The following is a 14,886-nucleotide window of genomic DNA, read 5'->3' on the forward strand; positions in this document are numbered from 1 at the left end:
AGAACCCATATCCCTGTTTTTTGACATAACAAGAAACAGATCCAAAAATAAAGACACAGAAAGAAATCAAGATCATTTTAAACACTGTACAGGAGATCAAAAAGCACAGGTGTACAAGATGGTTCATTAAAAAAACAAATTGATATTATGAAAAAATTAACACTGAAAATACTATTTTTAAGAATGATTAAACTCAGTAAAACATCTGTAAACAAGAATAAATTTATTTAATTTCTTTTAAAGATTTAATGATATACAAAATGTATATAGTATATTTTTAATACATTTTCTCCCCCCCCATCAATATTAAACACTATTTGAACAGCTTATCTCTTTTTGCCTTGTCTGTATCTATGAGATACACTACTGAATACAAGTAAGATTTACACTGCTCCTTACCAAATAAAAATTAAAATTAGTACCTAGGGGGAAAAAAAAAAAAGAAAAAAAAAATCAAAGCACAGAACTTTAGACAGATGAAAAGCTTTTCTTATTGTTGAGCATTCAACAATATCTGGGGCAGTTAAATTACATTTTATTGGCATAAAGTTGCATTGCAATCTCCCAACATCACATAATGATAATCCAATTCAATTTCTTAAGTACCACAAACAATATTCATGTTCAAATGTTCCTACACAATTTTAAATATATGCAAGAATTCATGTTTACATTCTGATTTGATATACTGGTCAATAAAATCTTTTGAGAAGTATGTAACTTCCAAGTTGTCACTATATATATATATGATAGGAAAAAAGCACTGTAACTTTTCTTGCAAGGTAACTTCTCTTGAACAGTGAGTTAAATTTTTCCTTTGATATATTTAGGTTATAGCAATCTAACATGGCTTTCTTCTAGTTAACAATGACTTGAGAAAACAATGTTTTAAAAAAAAATTATACTTTTGCACAATTTGGGCTCTATTTAACAAAAAACTGGCTCTATCTTTTAAATAGGAGCCTAACCCTGATTCATAAAGTCCCTCTTAGAAAACGGTTTTCAGCCTGGGCTCCCTATATCCCTGTAGATCTAGAATTATATAACAAGCCTTCTCTTTTCCCATGGCCAACAAGGATCTAGGTGGGCACTAGTGACATTATCACTGAACACACTAAAACACATTGAGGAAGACATCTGACTGCCATTTAACCAAAAGACTGGGTGACTTCTTCATTTCACTAGCTGAATGGCAGTAAACCAGCTGCCAATAAAATCTGCACAGACACCTAACTTTGGTTAATGGTATTGCACCACACAAAGAGAGGGTTATTACCCTCATCAGAACAAAGTCAAATGAAATTCTGTTAAAAAGAGCCCTTTAAAAGGTTATAAATACTAATTTTTCTTTACCTTTAAAATTTAACAGCTGTCAGCTGTATCATATAGGGAGTTCTTGACTGACTAGTTTAATCGAGCCAAAAGAATATTGACCTTTTAACTGTGCTAGATTCAGCACACATTTTGCTGTATTATCAAACAATTTCCTCCTAACAGAAAAGTGACACAGTAACATTTTTGTGAGGTGTAATCAAAACCAATGATTCAGTAATATTATAACATCAGACGAATAGAATTAGTTGATTCTGATTCTTTGGTGGAATTTCCAGGCTGAAGAGTCAAATCAGAAGGCTCATCCTGAGGAAATATTATTTTATCAGGTGTATAGTCATTCCTCTTCAGATCTATATTCACAACCCCCCCAAAAGAGAAAAGAAGAGTCAGTATTGCTTAGAAAAAGAAAATTAAGGACATTTCCTAAACCAATTTCCCTCTAAACATTCCAGATCTATTTTTTACAATATTGTTATAAATTCAAAAGTCACAAAATTTATATGCATAAAAATGAAGTCATTCAATAAATAATTATGTTTTGACTATGAGTTAATAACTCATGTAAGTATAGAAATATAGCACTGAACAAGGCAGATAAGGTCCCTGTTCTAATGGAGCTTATGTTCTTAAGGGTGAAGAAAAACAAACAGGAAAATAACAGAATTATAAGCAGTAACAAGTACCTTGAAGAAAACAGTGTGAAGAGGGTCAAGTGGGAGATGGTATATGGTGATTCTTTTAGACAGGGTTGGGCAGAAGAGTTGCAGGAGATAACATATGAGTAAAGACTTGAATATTGAGAAATACTGAGAATACTCACTGGAAGGACTGATGCTGAAGCTCCAATACTTTGGCCAACTGATACAAACAGCCAACTCAATGGAAAAAGACCCTGATGCTGGGAAAGATTGAAGGCAGAAGGAGAAGTGGGCAACAGAGGATGCGATGGTTGGATGGCATCATTGATGCAATGGATGTGAACTTGGGCAAACTCTGGGAGACAGTGAGGGACAGGGAAGCCTGGAGTCCTGCAGTCCATGGGGTTGCAAAGAGTCAGATGACTTGGCGACTGAACAGTAACATCGACTGAGAAATGACCTATCAAAGTCCCAGGAAGAGTACTCTATGCAGAGAGAAAGCTGATTACAGACTATAAAAAGGAAATAGACTTGGTGTGTTCCAAGAATGAAAAGAAGCAGCACATCTTGCAAGTAGGGAAAGACTAGGAAAAAATTAGGTCAAGCAACAGTTAATGACCAACAGTTGTCAAACTACAGCCTGTGGGCCAAATCTGGTCTGCCCTGTTTTTGTAAATAGTTTTATTGGAACGCAGTCATACAAATTTGTTTACAGACTGTCTATGGCCTTTTCTGTACTACAATGGGAGATCTGGATAGCTATGACACAAGTCACATGGCCCACAAAGCCTAAAATACATACTTTTTTTTGCTTTTTTTCCCCTGGCTGCACCATGCAGCATGTGGGATCCTAGTTCCTCAACCAGGGACTGAATCCATGCCCCTTGCATTTAAAGTGTGGAGTCTTCACCACTGGACCACCAGGGAAATCCCTATTCTTTTACCTTTTACAGAAAAGTCTGCTGACCTCTGATTCAGGGGACACAGGCAAAGGTAAGTACAGATTACAGTAAAATCCACTGGAAGGTATCAAGCAGTCTTAAGGGAGGAATGTAACATAAGCAAATTTGTTTAAAATGACTGTTCCAACTGTCACATGAAGTCTTCTTAGGGGACAATGGGTAAGAATCTAGGAAACAAAATGGTGGCAATGATGATGAAGATAAACTGATAAATTCTAGGGAGATTTCAGAATTTGAGCAGACAGAATTTGACAGATTGATTATGAAAAGTGAGAGAAAAAAGGAACTGGCTAGCTTTTAGGTTTTGAGTCTGAGCAACTTGGTAACTATTAATGAGACCGGGAAGTAGAGTTTTGTGGGAAGGGAAATGAAAGTCAAGAATTCTGAAGTGAACATGTTACTTGAATCTGGACCCTTTATACAGAGTGAAGTATATCAGAAAGAGAAAAACAAATAGTGGATACGTATGGAATCTAGAAAAATGGTACTGATGAACTTATTTGCAAGGCAGCAACAGAGACACAAACAGACAACAGACTTGCGGACACAGCAGGGGAAGGACAGGGTGGGATGAATTGAGGAAGTAGCACTGACACATATGTACTACCATGTATAAAACAGACAGCTAGTGGGAAGTTGACATGTAACACAGGGAGCTCAGCTCAGTGCTCTGTGGCAACTGAGAAGGGTGGGATCGGGCACAGGTGGGAGGGAGGCTCAATAGGGAAGGGATGTATGTATACTTTTGGCTAATTCACGTTGTTGTATGGCAGAAAACAACACAACACTGTTAAGCAATTAACCTCCAATTTAAAAAAAAAAAAGGTAATTCAAGTAGCAATGAAGGAAGGGGAATACAGAAATAGGAGCTCAGCAAAGAAGTTAGTCTTCAGTTAACTTTGGTACTAATAGCATGGGAACTGCATATATAGCTATGGGATAGGATGCACTTGACATTACAGACACATATGACAATGGTTGCAGAATAGAAAAACTTAATGGAGTAGTATCAAATTTATACTTTAAACCATGGCTGTCCATAAACCCTTCTACTTTTATTTCCATATAAAACCCAACTTACACTCACAGTGAGGCAAATATATTCCAATTAAAAAACAAGAGGTAACTAACACTCAGAATATAAACTGTTAATTTTAATTTCAGCAACAGTCTATGTTCAATGATCCAAATACATACTTACTACAGTATGAACAATTTTTGATAAACTTTAAATTCAAGACTTTGCATTAGGCCTTAAGGAATGCAAATTAATTTGCAGCTGAACTGTACACAAAGAACAATGGACAGAAACATAATTATAATTCTTCACAACTGTAGTGTTAACTAATGGTGTAACCATGGGCAAATCATGTAAACTCTGCAAAACAATGGATTTGGACTGGACTGCTTTTTATGTCCCTATCAAGCTGTGAAATCCTGCTTATAATGATAATTTAAAAAACAGATATGCTATTAAAAACTGCATTGTATTAAAAACCAAATAAAAACTGAATTGGGGCTGCCTGTTAAATTCACCACTATATGTTCCACTTCTGGCTAAAATAGACTAAGCATATTCCATTCTCTCTCTCTTTCACTGATTACAACCTTTTACATGATATATAAAGCAACTACCTGAGATTTCTGAAAAGTGATAGCAGATATATAGGAAGGAAAATCTGAACTTGAAGAATGATCTATATGGTGGTGAATTTCCTGTTTTTTTTTCTTTTTTCGTCTCTTATTTTTAGGCTTAGACTTGAAGATAGCTCAATCACAGAAATGTACAGTGAATGTGGACAAAAAAGCTCCAAGGCTTTCCAGCCTGAGGATAAGGAAGGAGGACCTGTGGGATGGAAAATGTTGAGGGGAATGCTCTTTTTTTCTTTTTGCTCTTCTGCCCTTTACCTAAGACAAGCCCTAGTCAAGAAGAGGTATTCCTACAGTGGTGGAAGCAGGGAAAGCACCCACAACTCCAAGAGAAAAACCTCTCTGACCAGAAGAACTGAGAATAGGTACCTCTATGATCCAGAAAGTATTACTGTCAGCACCAGAAATGGACTAAGTTACAGAAAGTGTATGATAGCACAGGAGGCCAAAATCCTGGCTTAGATTCTAGTCAGTGTACCAAAAAAAGAAAAAAAGAGGCCCTTGGGAATCACAAAGTATGGGAGAAATCATGGAGAAAAGGAAACTGGAGAGACACCCTCAATTTGTGCATGACACCCTGAGTGGCACATATGTAGAAAGACAGCACGGCATAGGCTCTGAGAACTAAACTATGCTGCAGACCTTTGGTCATGTCCAGACTTGACCCTGTTTGACACACGTGAGAGAAACCTGAATAACAATGCAAAGGTTTTAAAAACCAAACCGACACTGGACTCACAGCCACACAAAAGACAGACTGTGATTTGTGAACTGAATTTAACTGAAATGGTTGGATAATAACACCAAAAATCTCAAGAGGATTCAACAATTCAAAATTCTCCAGAGGATTTTTAATAAGATCTCAAATCTCCTAATATTCTAGATATCCTGGACATATTTTAAAATTACTAGAGATACAAAGAACAGAAACATTTAAAAGATTCTCAAAGAAAAGAAACCATGAGATGCCAATCCCAAGATAACCCAAATGGAAGAATTAAAGACTTTAGCTACTGTTATAACCATACTCCATGATGTAGGACAAAAGACTTGAAATGAAAGGAAAACAAGTTTTCAGAAGAGAAAACAGCACAAAAAGAACCAAAAGGAAATTATAGTTCTGAAAAATATAAGTGAAATATAAAATTCAGTGCAAACCTTAATAGCAGAAGAAAGAAAGAATGAGGAGTCAGTGAATGTGTATATTGATCAGTAGAAATTGTCTAATCTGAACAAAAGAGAAAAATTAATTTTTAAGTTAGTCCCCAGAGTCACAAGTTCGTGGGTGACAATTATCAAAAGGTCTAACATTCTTTTTATGAGAGTCCAGAAACAGATGAAAAGGTTGATGCAGAACACACATTTGATGAACTAATAACTAAAAACTCCCCAAATTTGACACAAGTCATCAATTTGCAAACTTAAGGAACTTAGTAAAGTTGAAACAGGATAAACTCAGAGAAAGTTACAACTAGACATAAAATAGAACTATCAAACTGCTCAAAACCAAAAATAAACAATAAATCTTGAAAGGAGATACATTATAATGATACATCATGTAAAAAGGAAGAATAGTTTAAATGACTGTGGAGTTTTCATCAGAAATTATAAAGGCCAGAAGACAGTAGAACATTTTTTAAGTGCTGACAGAAAAAGCATCAACCTAAAATTCCAGATCCAAGGAAAATACCCTTTAGGAATGAAAGTAAAATACATTCTTAGGTAAGAGAAACTATGAGCAACCAATAAAAAAAAATAAACATAAAGATAAAAGAGAATACTAAAATAAAAGGGAGGGGGAACAACAACAAAATAAACCAGAGACGTCAATCAGAAAACAATAAAACAGCAGATAAAAACCCAACCATACCAATAATTACATTAAACATAGAGGGTCTAAAACAGCAAGTAAAAGATAGAAATTGTTAGATTTAAGAAAAACAGATTAAACCTAGGAACTAACTACTTTATGCTATCTATAAGAAAATCAATTTAAAAATAGTTAATATATACAGGTAAAAATAATAGGAAAAGATATCTAATGGAACCACCAATCAAAAGCTATGCTAATATCAGACAAAGTAAACTTTAGGACAAGGAAAATTACCATAGCATTACATAATGATAAAAATTAAATCACCAAGAAGTCTTAACTTCTTGGTTTAAATCTTTATATATATAAAAATCTTTATATATACTGTAAATCAGCATATACCTAAGAGCAAAGCTTCAAAATATATGCAGGAAAAACTGACAAAACTGAAAGCAAAGCAGACAAATTCACAATTAGAGACCTCCTTTCTAAGTAATAAACAGAGTAAGTAGACAGAAAATCAGCAAGGATATAAAAAAGCAGTATAACACTATCAAAAAACTTTCTTTCATTAACATTAATCAAATACTTCATCCAACAAGAGAATATTCTCTTGAAGTATAACATTCACTCAGTAGACAGTATCTTTATAAGGTTTAAAATTTTTCTTTAAATTGAATTCATACAAAGAATGTTCTCTTATCATAATGGAATTAAGCAAGAAATCAGTTTACCAGGAAAAATTACAAAAATGTGAGAACTAAAAAAGACATTTGTAAATAATCTATAGGACAAAGAGGAAATCTCAAGGGAAATAAGCTATATTTAAAAAATTAAAGACAAAAATAATACATATCCCTCTATAATTTTTAACACAAAATTTATGAAATGCAGCTAACATAATGCTTACAGGAAAACCTATAGCACTAAAATGTTTTGTTAGGGAAAGAAGTCTTAATAATCTAAATTTTTACCCTAACTAGAGAAAAACTAAACTAAATCCAGAGCAAGCAGAAAAATGGAAATAATAGAGAAAAAAAAAAATCAAAGAAGCTGACAACAGATAATAGAATAAAACAATGAAAACAAAAACTGGTTCTTTTAAAGTACCAATAACACGGATACACTTTAGCCAGATTGAAAAAAAAAAAAAGCATACAATACCATAATGAAAGAGAGGGTTCACCAGAATCACCACAGACATTAAAAAAAATAGTATCATTAACACTATGCCTGTAAATTTGCCAATTTAAATAAAGTCAAATACTGTACAATCTCATTTATATATGGAACCTAAGAAAACAAACTGACAGGAAGAGATGACGTGAGGTTACCAGAGTGGAAGGTGAGGTGGGGGAGAACTGGAAGCAGGCGGTCGTAAGGTACAAACTTACAAACTTTCAGTTACACAATAAATAAGCACTAGGGATGTAATCTAGAATACTATGACTGTAGCTAACACTGATATATGATACACAGGAAAGTTGTTAAGAGAGTAAATAAATACCAAGAGACACCATGAGGAAAAATATTTTCTTTCTTTCTATTCTATGTATATGAAAAGATGAATGTTAGCTGAATCTATTGTGGTAAAATCACTTCACAGTTTTTGTAAATCAAACCATCATGCTGTATGCCTTAAACTTATACAGGTGTATTATTAACTATTTCTCAAAACAAGTAAAATGGACCAATTCCCTTAAAGACACAAACTATTAAAACTCACTCAAAAAACCAGTATCTATCAAAAAAAAAATAAACTCTTAGTTAAAAAGTATCTGATGAAGAAAACTTCAGACAGATGATTTTGCTAGATATTTGAAGTGGGGATAGTATCAATTCTACACAATATATTCCCCCAAACAGAAGATGTGTAAGTAATTCCAACTTATTTTTAAGGTATTATCCAAAAACAAAACAAGAATGACAGTACAAGGGGGAAAAAAAATCTCATAGATCAACATTCTTCATGAACATAGATATAAAAATCATCAACAAAACATTAGAAAAGTGAATCCATATACAATTTGAACACACAAATGAACACAAAAAAAAGATAATATTATCAAGATGAAGTGGAGTTTGTCCTGGGAATACAAGACTGGCTCAACATTTAAAAAGACAATCAGTGTTAATTCAGTGTAACACTAACCAATTAAAGAAGAAAAACCAAATGATCAAACCAAAAATATAGATGCAGAAAAAAAACAGACTAATTCAATGTCCATTTAGGATAAGCATCTTCAAGAAGTAAGGTATGAAAGAGGATGTCTACTCTCACTACTGATACTGAACATTGTATTAGAATTCCTGGCCAGTGAAAAAAGTCAAGAAAAATAAATAAAAGGCATACAAATTGCAAAGGAAGTAACAAAACTGTCTCTACTGTCTATATAGAATTTACAAACAAAAAGCAAAAACTAAACCAAATCAAAAAGCCTCATAGAACTGAGTTTAGCAAGAATGCAGGATATAAGGTCAATATACAAAAACAAATAATTTCTGAATCTGTTAACATGAACAATTTAAAAAATTACAGACAGTAGTAGTAACATGCTTACTATGTGCCTGGCACTGTTGCGGAAGTACTTCACAAATACCAACGCATTTAAACCTCAAACAAACAAAACCTACAAACCTCTATGATGTAGATATTCTCTGAGGACCTGGAGTCTGGCTCCCAGGTCCAAGTTCTTCATTACTACATTACTGGTCAAAATGAGAGGAACTTTCAGAAATACAGGTCCAGGGCAAGTGCCAAGCACCTGAAATTTTGGAAAAGTTCCACAGGGGATGATGATGCATACCAAAGAGTGAGAATCACTGGTCTGTGAAATAACTTACAATTCAATAATAACTTGTAACTCTCAAGTATAAAGATGAAATTGCTATCATGAGAAACTGTATCTACAATTCCTTGTTTCTGACTCATGAAATACTCTTTTCCCAACCCTTTTCCAGGCCAACTTGAAAGTCTATGCATCCTTCAGTTTTAGGCAAATCTGTTAGTTCCATAGGTAGCATTCCTTGACTTTAAGTTTGTGTTAAGTGATCTGTTTACCTGGTCTGTTTTTTCTGCTTGATATTTATGATAGTCCTATAATTCTCTGTTAATCTTTTAGTATTTAAGATCTGACTAAACTCCACTGAGAGCAGGGACCACATTTGCCTCATTCACCATCATATCGTCAAAATCTAACACAAATTCTAGCATCTACCAGACACATAATAAATATATACCAAGAGAATGAACTCTGTATTTCTGTAAGTAATGAAAGAAAGCACAGATTCATTTATGTTTCTGGCCTTATGAAGTTCTGCAGTAACTAACTCTGCTAACAATTTATATACTTTATACTGATTAAGAAAACGCCTACCTGGAAGTTTAAGTTTTCTACAGCAAGAATTACAGTGATGTTTTGCTCTGAAGTTTTTTATTGCATCTTCTCCTAGATTTGCTGGGCCAAAAACCATATCACAGGATCTGGGGAATTGGTAGTTAAAAGAAAAAGTCAGTTGATGCAAACAGAAATGTAGGATTTGAAATTATAAAAAGATCTTCATGAAATTATTAAAACTTATTACCTCTTTTCTTCTGCCTTTATCACAGATGGGTCAGTCAAACTTTCACCCACACCTTTATATGTATATACAAAAAAGACAATTCATATTATGTAATTGATATAAAATATTGATATATGCATAATAAAAAGGTCACAGGAGATTCTACAGTATCATCAACCATTACACAATGTTAAGCTATTCAAAAGAGTATAGTTTTTCTCTTTTGACCTCAACATTGCACTAGCAACAAGTACAGTTCCTGCGACATGAACAACAGTTAAATGTCAGAGTTGATAGGGAGACAACGGAAGTTCCTGATTGCACCAGTTTCTGATGCAACAAGGCCAAGTTTGCAAGTAAATATCTCCTTATTTACAATTTGCCCTTGTTTCACCTTAGTTAGCAAAAAATAATTAAGTACATGAAGACATGATCTATAAGCCATTTTAAAAGTATCCTGGATTTTTAAAAATCACAGACTAACATATGAATACCCCTGGCTCAAAAAAGATTCAGATTACATAAAGAATAAGATTGTGAACATTTTTCTTCACCTCCAGCCCTCTCCAGAGGTGTTAAAGGTGACATTAAATCTTTTCAGTCTTACCTATTCATTCACATAAAGAAAGAACAACTACTAATACTTGAACAATCATAAAATATTTTACCCATTAGAATGAAATCTAATAAAACGGTTAGAATTTCACAACAGAAAAATCTAGAATTAAAATATGATACTAATTTCTTCTCAGACCGGCAAGGATATTGAATACTGAACAGATGAATAAGTGGGCACAGTGATGAGTGCTTGCATAGTGCTGAGTATGAATTCCTACAACCTTTTCGGAAAGTTAACATGGCAGACACTCTTAACATTGCATTCGCTAAACCTAAAAATAGGGTGACTATGTGACAATAGAGGATTTAAATCATGCTATGCTTTCATACTACAGCTGTTAAAAGGAATGACTCAAATTTAGCAGTAATAACCCAGAAGATGTTTATCATATACTGTTAGGTAGGAAGAAAAACAAGTGAAATACAAAGACATACTCATACACACACACACACATATATAGCATGATTCCAGTTGGGAGAAAAATCACAGCACAAAATGATTAAAGGAAAAAAAATTCGTGATTCACAAAAGTACAGAAACAGTAAAGATGGGAGCATTCTGTTCTTTATACATTTCTATGTTGCTTGTTTGTAGTAATTATCTAAAATATTTTTATATAAAAATGGCTCCATAACATTAATTTTATAGAGAACATCAAAATTATCTTGCTTATTAAAAGTAACCGCCATCTCTTAATCAATATTCATAGTTTGGCCTCACTTCCTAGGCACACTTGAAAATGGATTGGCCCACCTAATAAAATATATCAGAGTTTTCACTATATACACACCACTTAACCATTTATATAAAATGAATTACTGAAAAAACAACAGCTATTTTTATACAATTTTCTTTCTTGAGTTAGTATTGAAATAACAACTGTTTGCTTGTCAATAAGTCTTTTATTATTATATCTATATAATGAAAGAAGTCATCAAGTGATAAATATTCTGAACAACTGTTCTTAGGTGATTTGAATTCTGATCTATGTTAACAGTTGAAATTAAAGCTACTCTTTAGGAAAAAAGCAAATCATTGCTCTTTCCCAGCCATAGGTTCTTCTTTTTTTTTTAAATATATGAAAGAATCTGTCTACAAAGAGGCTACACTCAGTTTTTCCCTTCTAGGATACATGATGCTCCACCAACCAAGTGCTGGAATCTATTCCTTACCTCCAAAATCTGATCTGTCCTTACAGCTTACCTTGACCAGTAAAATGGGGCAGAAGGGATCTGGGCCCATTCTGTGCCTAACCAAAGAATTCCTGCTTTCTCTGGAGAAGCCAGCTATCACATAAAAAGTCTAATTACCCCAAACTACCATGCTATGAGGATGAGATGGCTGGATGGCATCACCGACTCGATGGACATGAGTTTGAGTAAACTCCGGGAGTTGGTGATGGACAGGGAGGCCTGGTGTGGGGTCTCAAAGAGTCGGACACGACTGGGCGACTGAACTGAACCACGCTATAAGCAAAGTCCAAGCTAGCGAGCCATGTAGAGATATCACTAGGTGGAGAACTGAGGAATTCAGTTGTCTTGAACAGAGACTTAAAACATTTGGCTCCAGTCAAGCTGTCCAAACTAGTATCCAACCATTCAAACTCTCCAAGGGGACAGCAGAGATAATCCAGCCCCAACTTCTTGAACCAAAAAAGTGAAAGCCAATTTTTTTTTAATCCACTAAATATTTAGGTAGTTCAGTTGACAGTAATAGATAGCATGAACTCAGGACACAATAAAGATTACTTATTATTGTTTTAAAGAAACAGTCTTTATACTTTTAAAAAACTAAGGCTATAGATCTATGAGTAAAATAGGGGATTTCAATGTTTTTGCTTATTAAAACATCTGCACTGCCTAGATAACAATTAAGATAGCCAGACCCTATTCTTCAGGGCCCTGATAGCTATATACTCTGGCCGTTATTGACTTGCTTTTTTAACAGCTTTTACTGACCTAAGAGTTTACATATCTATAGATAAGCAGATTTCTGTATAGTGAATAGATAAGAACCTAATGCATAATTTCCTTTCAGCAATACTTTAATAAATTTACCTTGTAAATCAAGTACCAGTAACTCCCCTCTTGTATATTCATAAGTCCAGTGGCTAAAGGCCAGCATAATCTCTTCCAGTGTATTAGTTGGAATAATCTCATCACCATTATTGTTGTTGTATTTTCTAAATTCTCCAGTCATACATTCTTCCACAGCAAACCACTGTCCTGCTGAATGGCAATACAGCAGGAAAACTTCAAGGAACCTTATGAGAAAGTTATAGATATTACTAGTAGTTTTATTAATAAAATTCTAATCAATCTGTAAAATGGGTAAATAATGAAATTCAGCATCCATAATGAAGGTCAAAAGAGAATGCTATCCACTAAAAGATCTCAGAAATTTGTAAAGATTTACCTTGGAGAATATGGTATGGATTTGGGTTTCATTTGGTTGAAGGCAAATGTGAGTTTCTGTGCTGCTCTCTGTTGTTGAATTTCCTACAGAACAGAAAAAAAGAAACCCTGTTCAACACTGACATTAAGACTTTATTAATTATACTTTAGCAGTGAAAACAAGGAACTCAAACAATGCTTCACTGTATGCATTCACTAGCACTTACTCTAAGACAGAGATGCAGAACTGTATCTTCTTTATAAATACTTGACCATGTGTTAATCACTTCAGGAAGAAAAGATTTGATAATATAAAGATGTCCTGATTTGAGGATATCATGTTCTGACCAAGTACACTGTACTTTGACAGCTCTTCGTAAACCTCCTCCCATCTCTTCTTTACTTAAAAATTCTATTTTGGCACAGAGGCCCAGCTGTGACCAAGAAGACATGCTGTTATTCAGTATGTTGGGAGAACTCTCTTCCAAGCGATACACCGTGACAGGCTCACCTGCAAGATGAATGGACACATTTTAAGGTCAAAATATGACTCTAAAAAGCATGGAGCAAAAATTGGCAGGTATCTTTGGTTAAGATTAAGTAAGGAATAGAAGATGAGATGGACGAGGTTGTAGTTTTACAAAATAAGTTTAAGGACAAGAAATATTCAGAAACCAAGATCTAATATCTCTAAGTTCACATGTATTTGGTAATGATAAGCATTTTTGAAATCATGAACATTTTGGAGAAAAATTTTTAGAAAGTAACTAGACTGCTAAGCATTTATAAGCTAAACTTTCAGATAGGAGGTTAGACCTGTTCCACAAATCCTGTGATATAAATTTATCAGTGCTTTCATTACTAAACTATGACCAAGAGCTTTTCTGAATTAAAATACACCACTGCTTCTGGATATGTCAGAAATAAAGAAAAATCAATACTTCTGATGCTTTTTTTTTTAATATATATTTATTTATTTATTTGACTGCATGAGGTCTTAGTTACAGCACATGGGATCTTGTTCCCTGACCAGGGTTTGAACCCGGGCCCCCTGCATTGGAAGCCCAGAGTCTTAGCCACTGAACCACCAGGGAAGTCCCCTGATGCTTTCATCTATTTAAACATACCTGCTCTTGTAATCAGGCTTATTAAAACTTACATGAAGTTAACGCTTCTTTTTTTTTTTTTTAAGTCAATACTTCTTAATGTAATTTCTCCTCTTTCTGTCACCACCTATGTTCTATATTACAGTTTAAACCCACATATTAATTAAGGGTTTATTTCTCCTTTTATTTTACTTCTTGGTTTTACCTCTTGGAGGCACAGGTGTAAATGGAATGCTCTGGGATAATCTCATCAAGTTATTTCTTTCCACAGCTGCATAAAAAAATGAGAGAGAAATAATGAAATCCCCCAAAGCTCAAAGCATTACTAAATTTTGTTTTTAATACTTATTATTACTAACCTGAGTAATAGTAATTTGTATCCATAACTGGCTTAAATGGAGAAGCAAGGCCTAAAACAGCAAATAAACAAATGAGACCCTTTTAAAAATAATAATACAGCATAAATTTTTGCTCAGGCATTCTCATTTAATCATTCCAAGCTGTGTGCAGGTAAGCTCTCTGCAATAAAAAAAGTGATAAATTATGTCCCTCATGTGCTTTATAACCATATTTTATTATGCCAGATAAGGCAGATTAGTGGTAACTGTGCACTCAAAAAGCATATGATAGTTCACACTCTCCTGTCATAAACTACATTCTTCCCTTATTTCCTACTCAAAAAGAGAAGTGTCAGATCTTCGGGGTGTGGAGACATAGCCCTGTAACCATTTTAGCTGGTTGACCATGAGCAAATGTGAAATGTAACCAAAAAAACCCTTCCTCCATCTCTAGATATATTTGAGGAT

General features: G+C 34.1%; 1 protein-coding gene across 1 annotated transcript in view; it reads right to left on the reverse strand.

The window, feature by feature from the left end:
* Nucleotides 1-206: 206 nt before the first annotated feature.
* Nucleotides 207-14,886, reverse strand: part of TRPM7 (transient receptor potential cation channel subfamily M member 7) — a 104,217-nt gene continuing 89,537 nt past the window's right edge. The window contains exons 32-39 of the mRNA XM_061157140.1: nucleotides 14,440-14,490; nucleotides 14,286-14,351; nucleotides 13,202-13,485; nucleotides 12,997-13,079; nucleotides 12,639-12,844; nucleotides 9,984-10,035; nucleotides 9,776-9,882; nucleotides 207-1,685 (exon numbers count right to left, since the gene is read on the reverse strand). Of these exons, the coding sequence (XP_061013123.1) occupies nucleotides 1,555-1,685; nucleotides 9,776-9,882; nucleotides 9,984-10,035; nucleotides 12,639-12,844; nucleotides 12,997-13,079; nucleotides 13,202-13,485; nucleotides 14,286-14,351; nucleotides 14,440-14,490 (980 nt within the window). The 3' untranslated portion in view covers nucleotides 207-1,554. The remainder of the gene's footprint in view (nucleotides 1,686-9,775; nucleotides 9,883-9,983; nucleotides 10,036-12,638; nucleotides 12,845-12,996; nucleotides 13,080-13,201; nucleotides 13,486-14,285; nucleotides 14,352-14,439; nucleotides 14,491-14,886) is intronic.

This window comes from Dama dama, chromosome 12 (assembly GCF_033118175.1).
Source record: "Dama dama isolate Ldn47 chromosome 12, ASM3311817v1, whole genome shotgun sequence".
Classification (NCBI taxonomy): domain Eukaryota; kingdom Metazoa; phylum Chordata; class Mammalia; order Artiodactyla; family Cervidae; genus Dama; species Dama dama.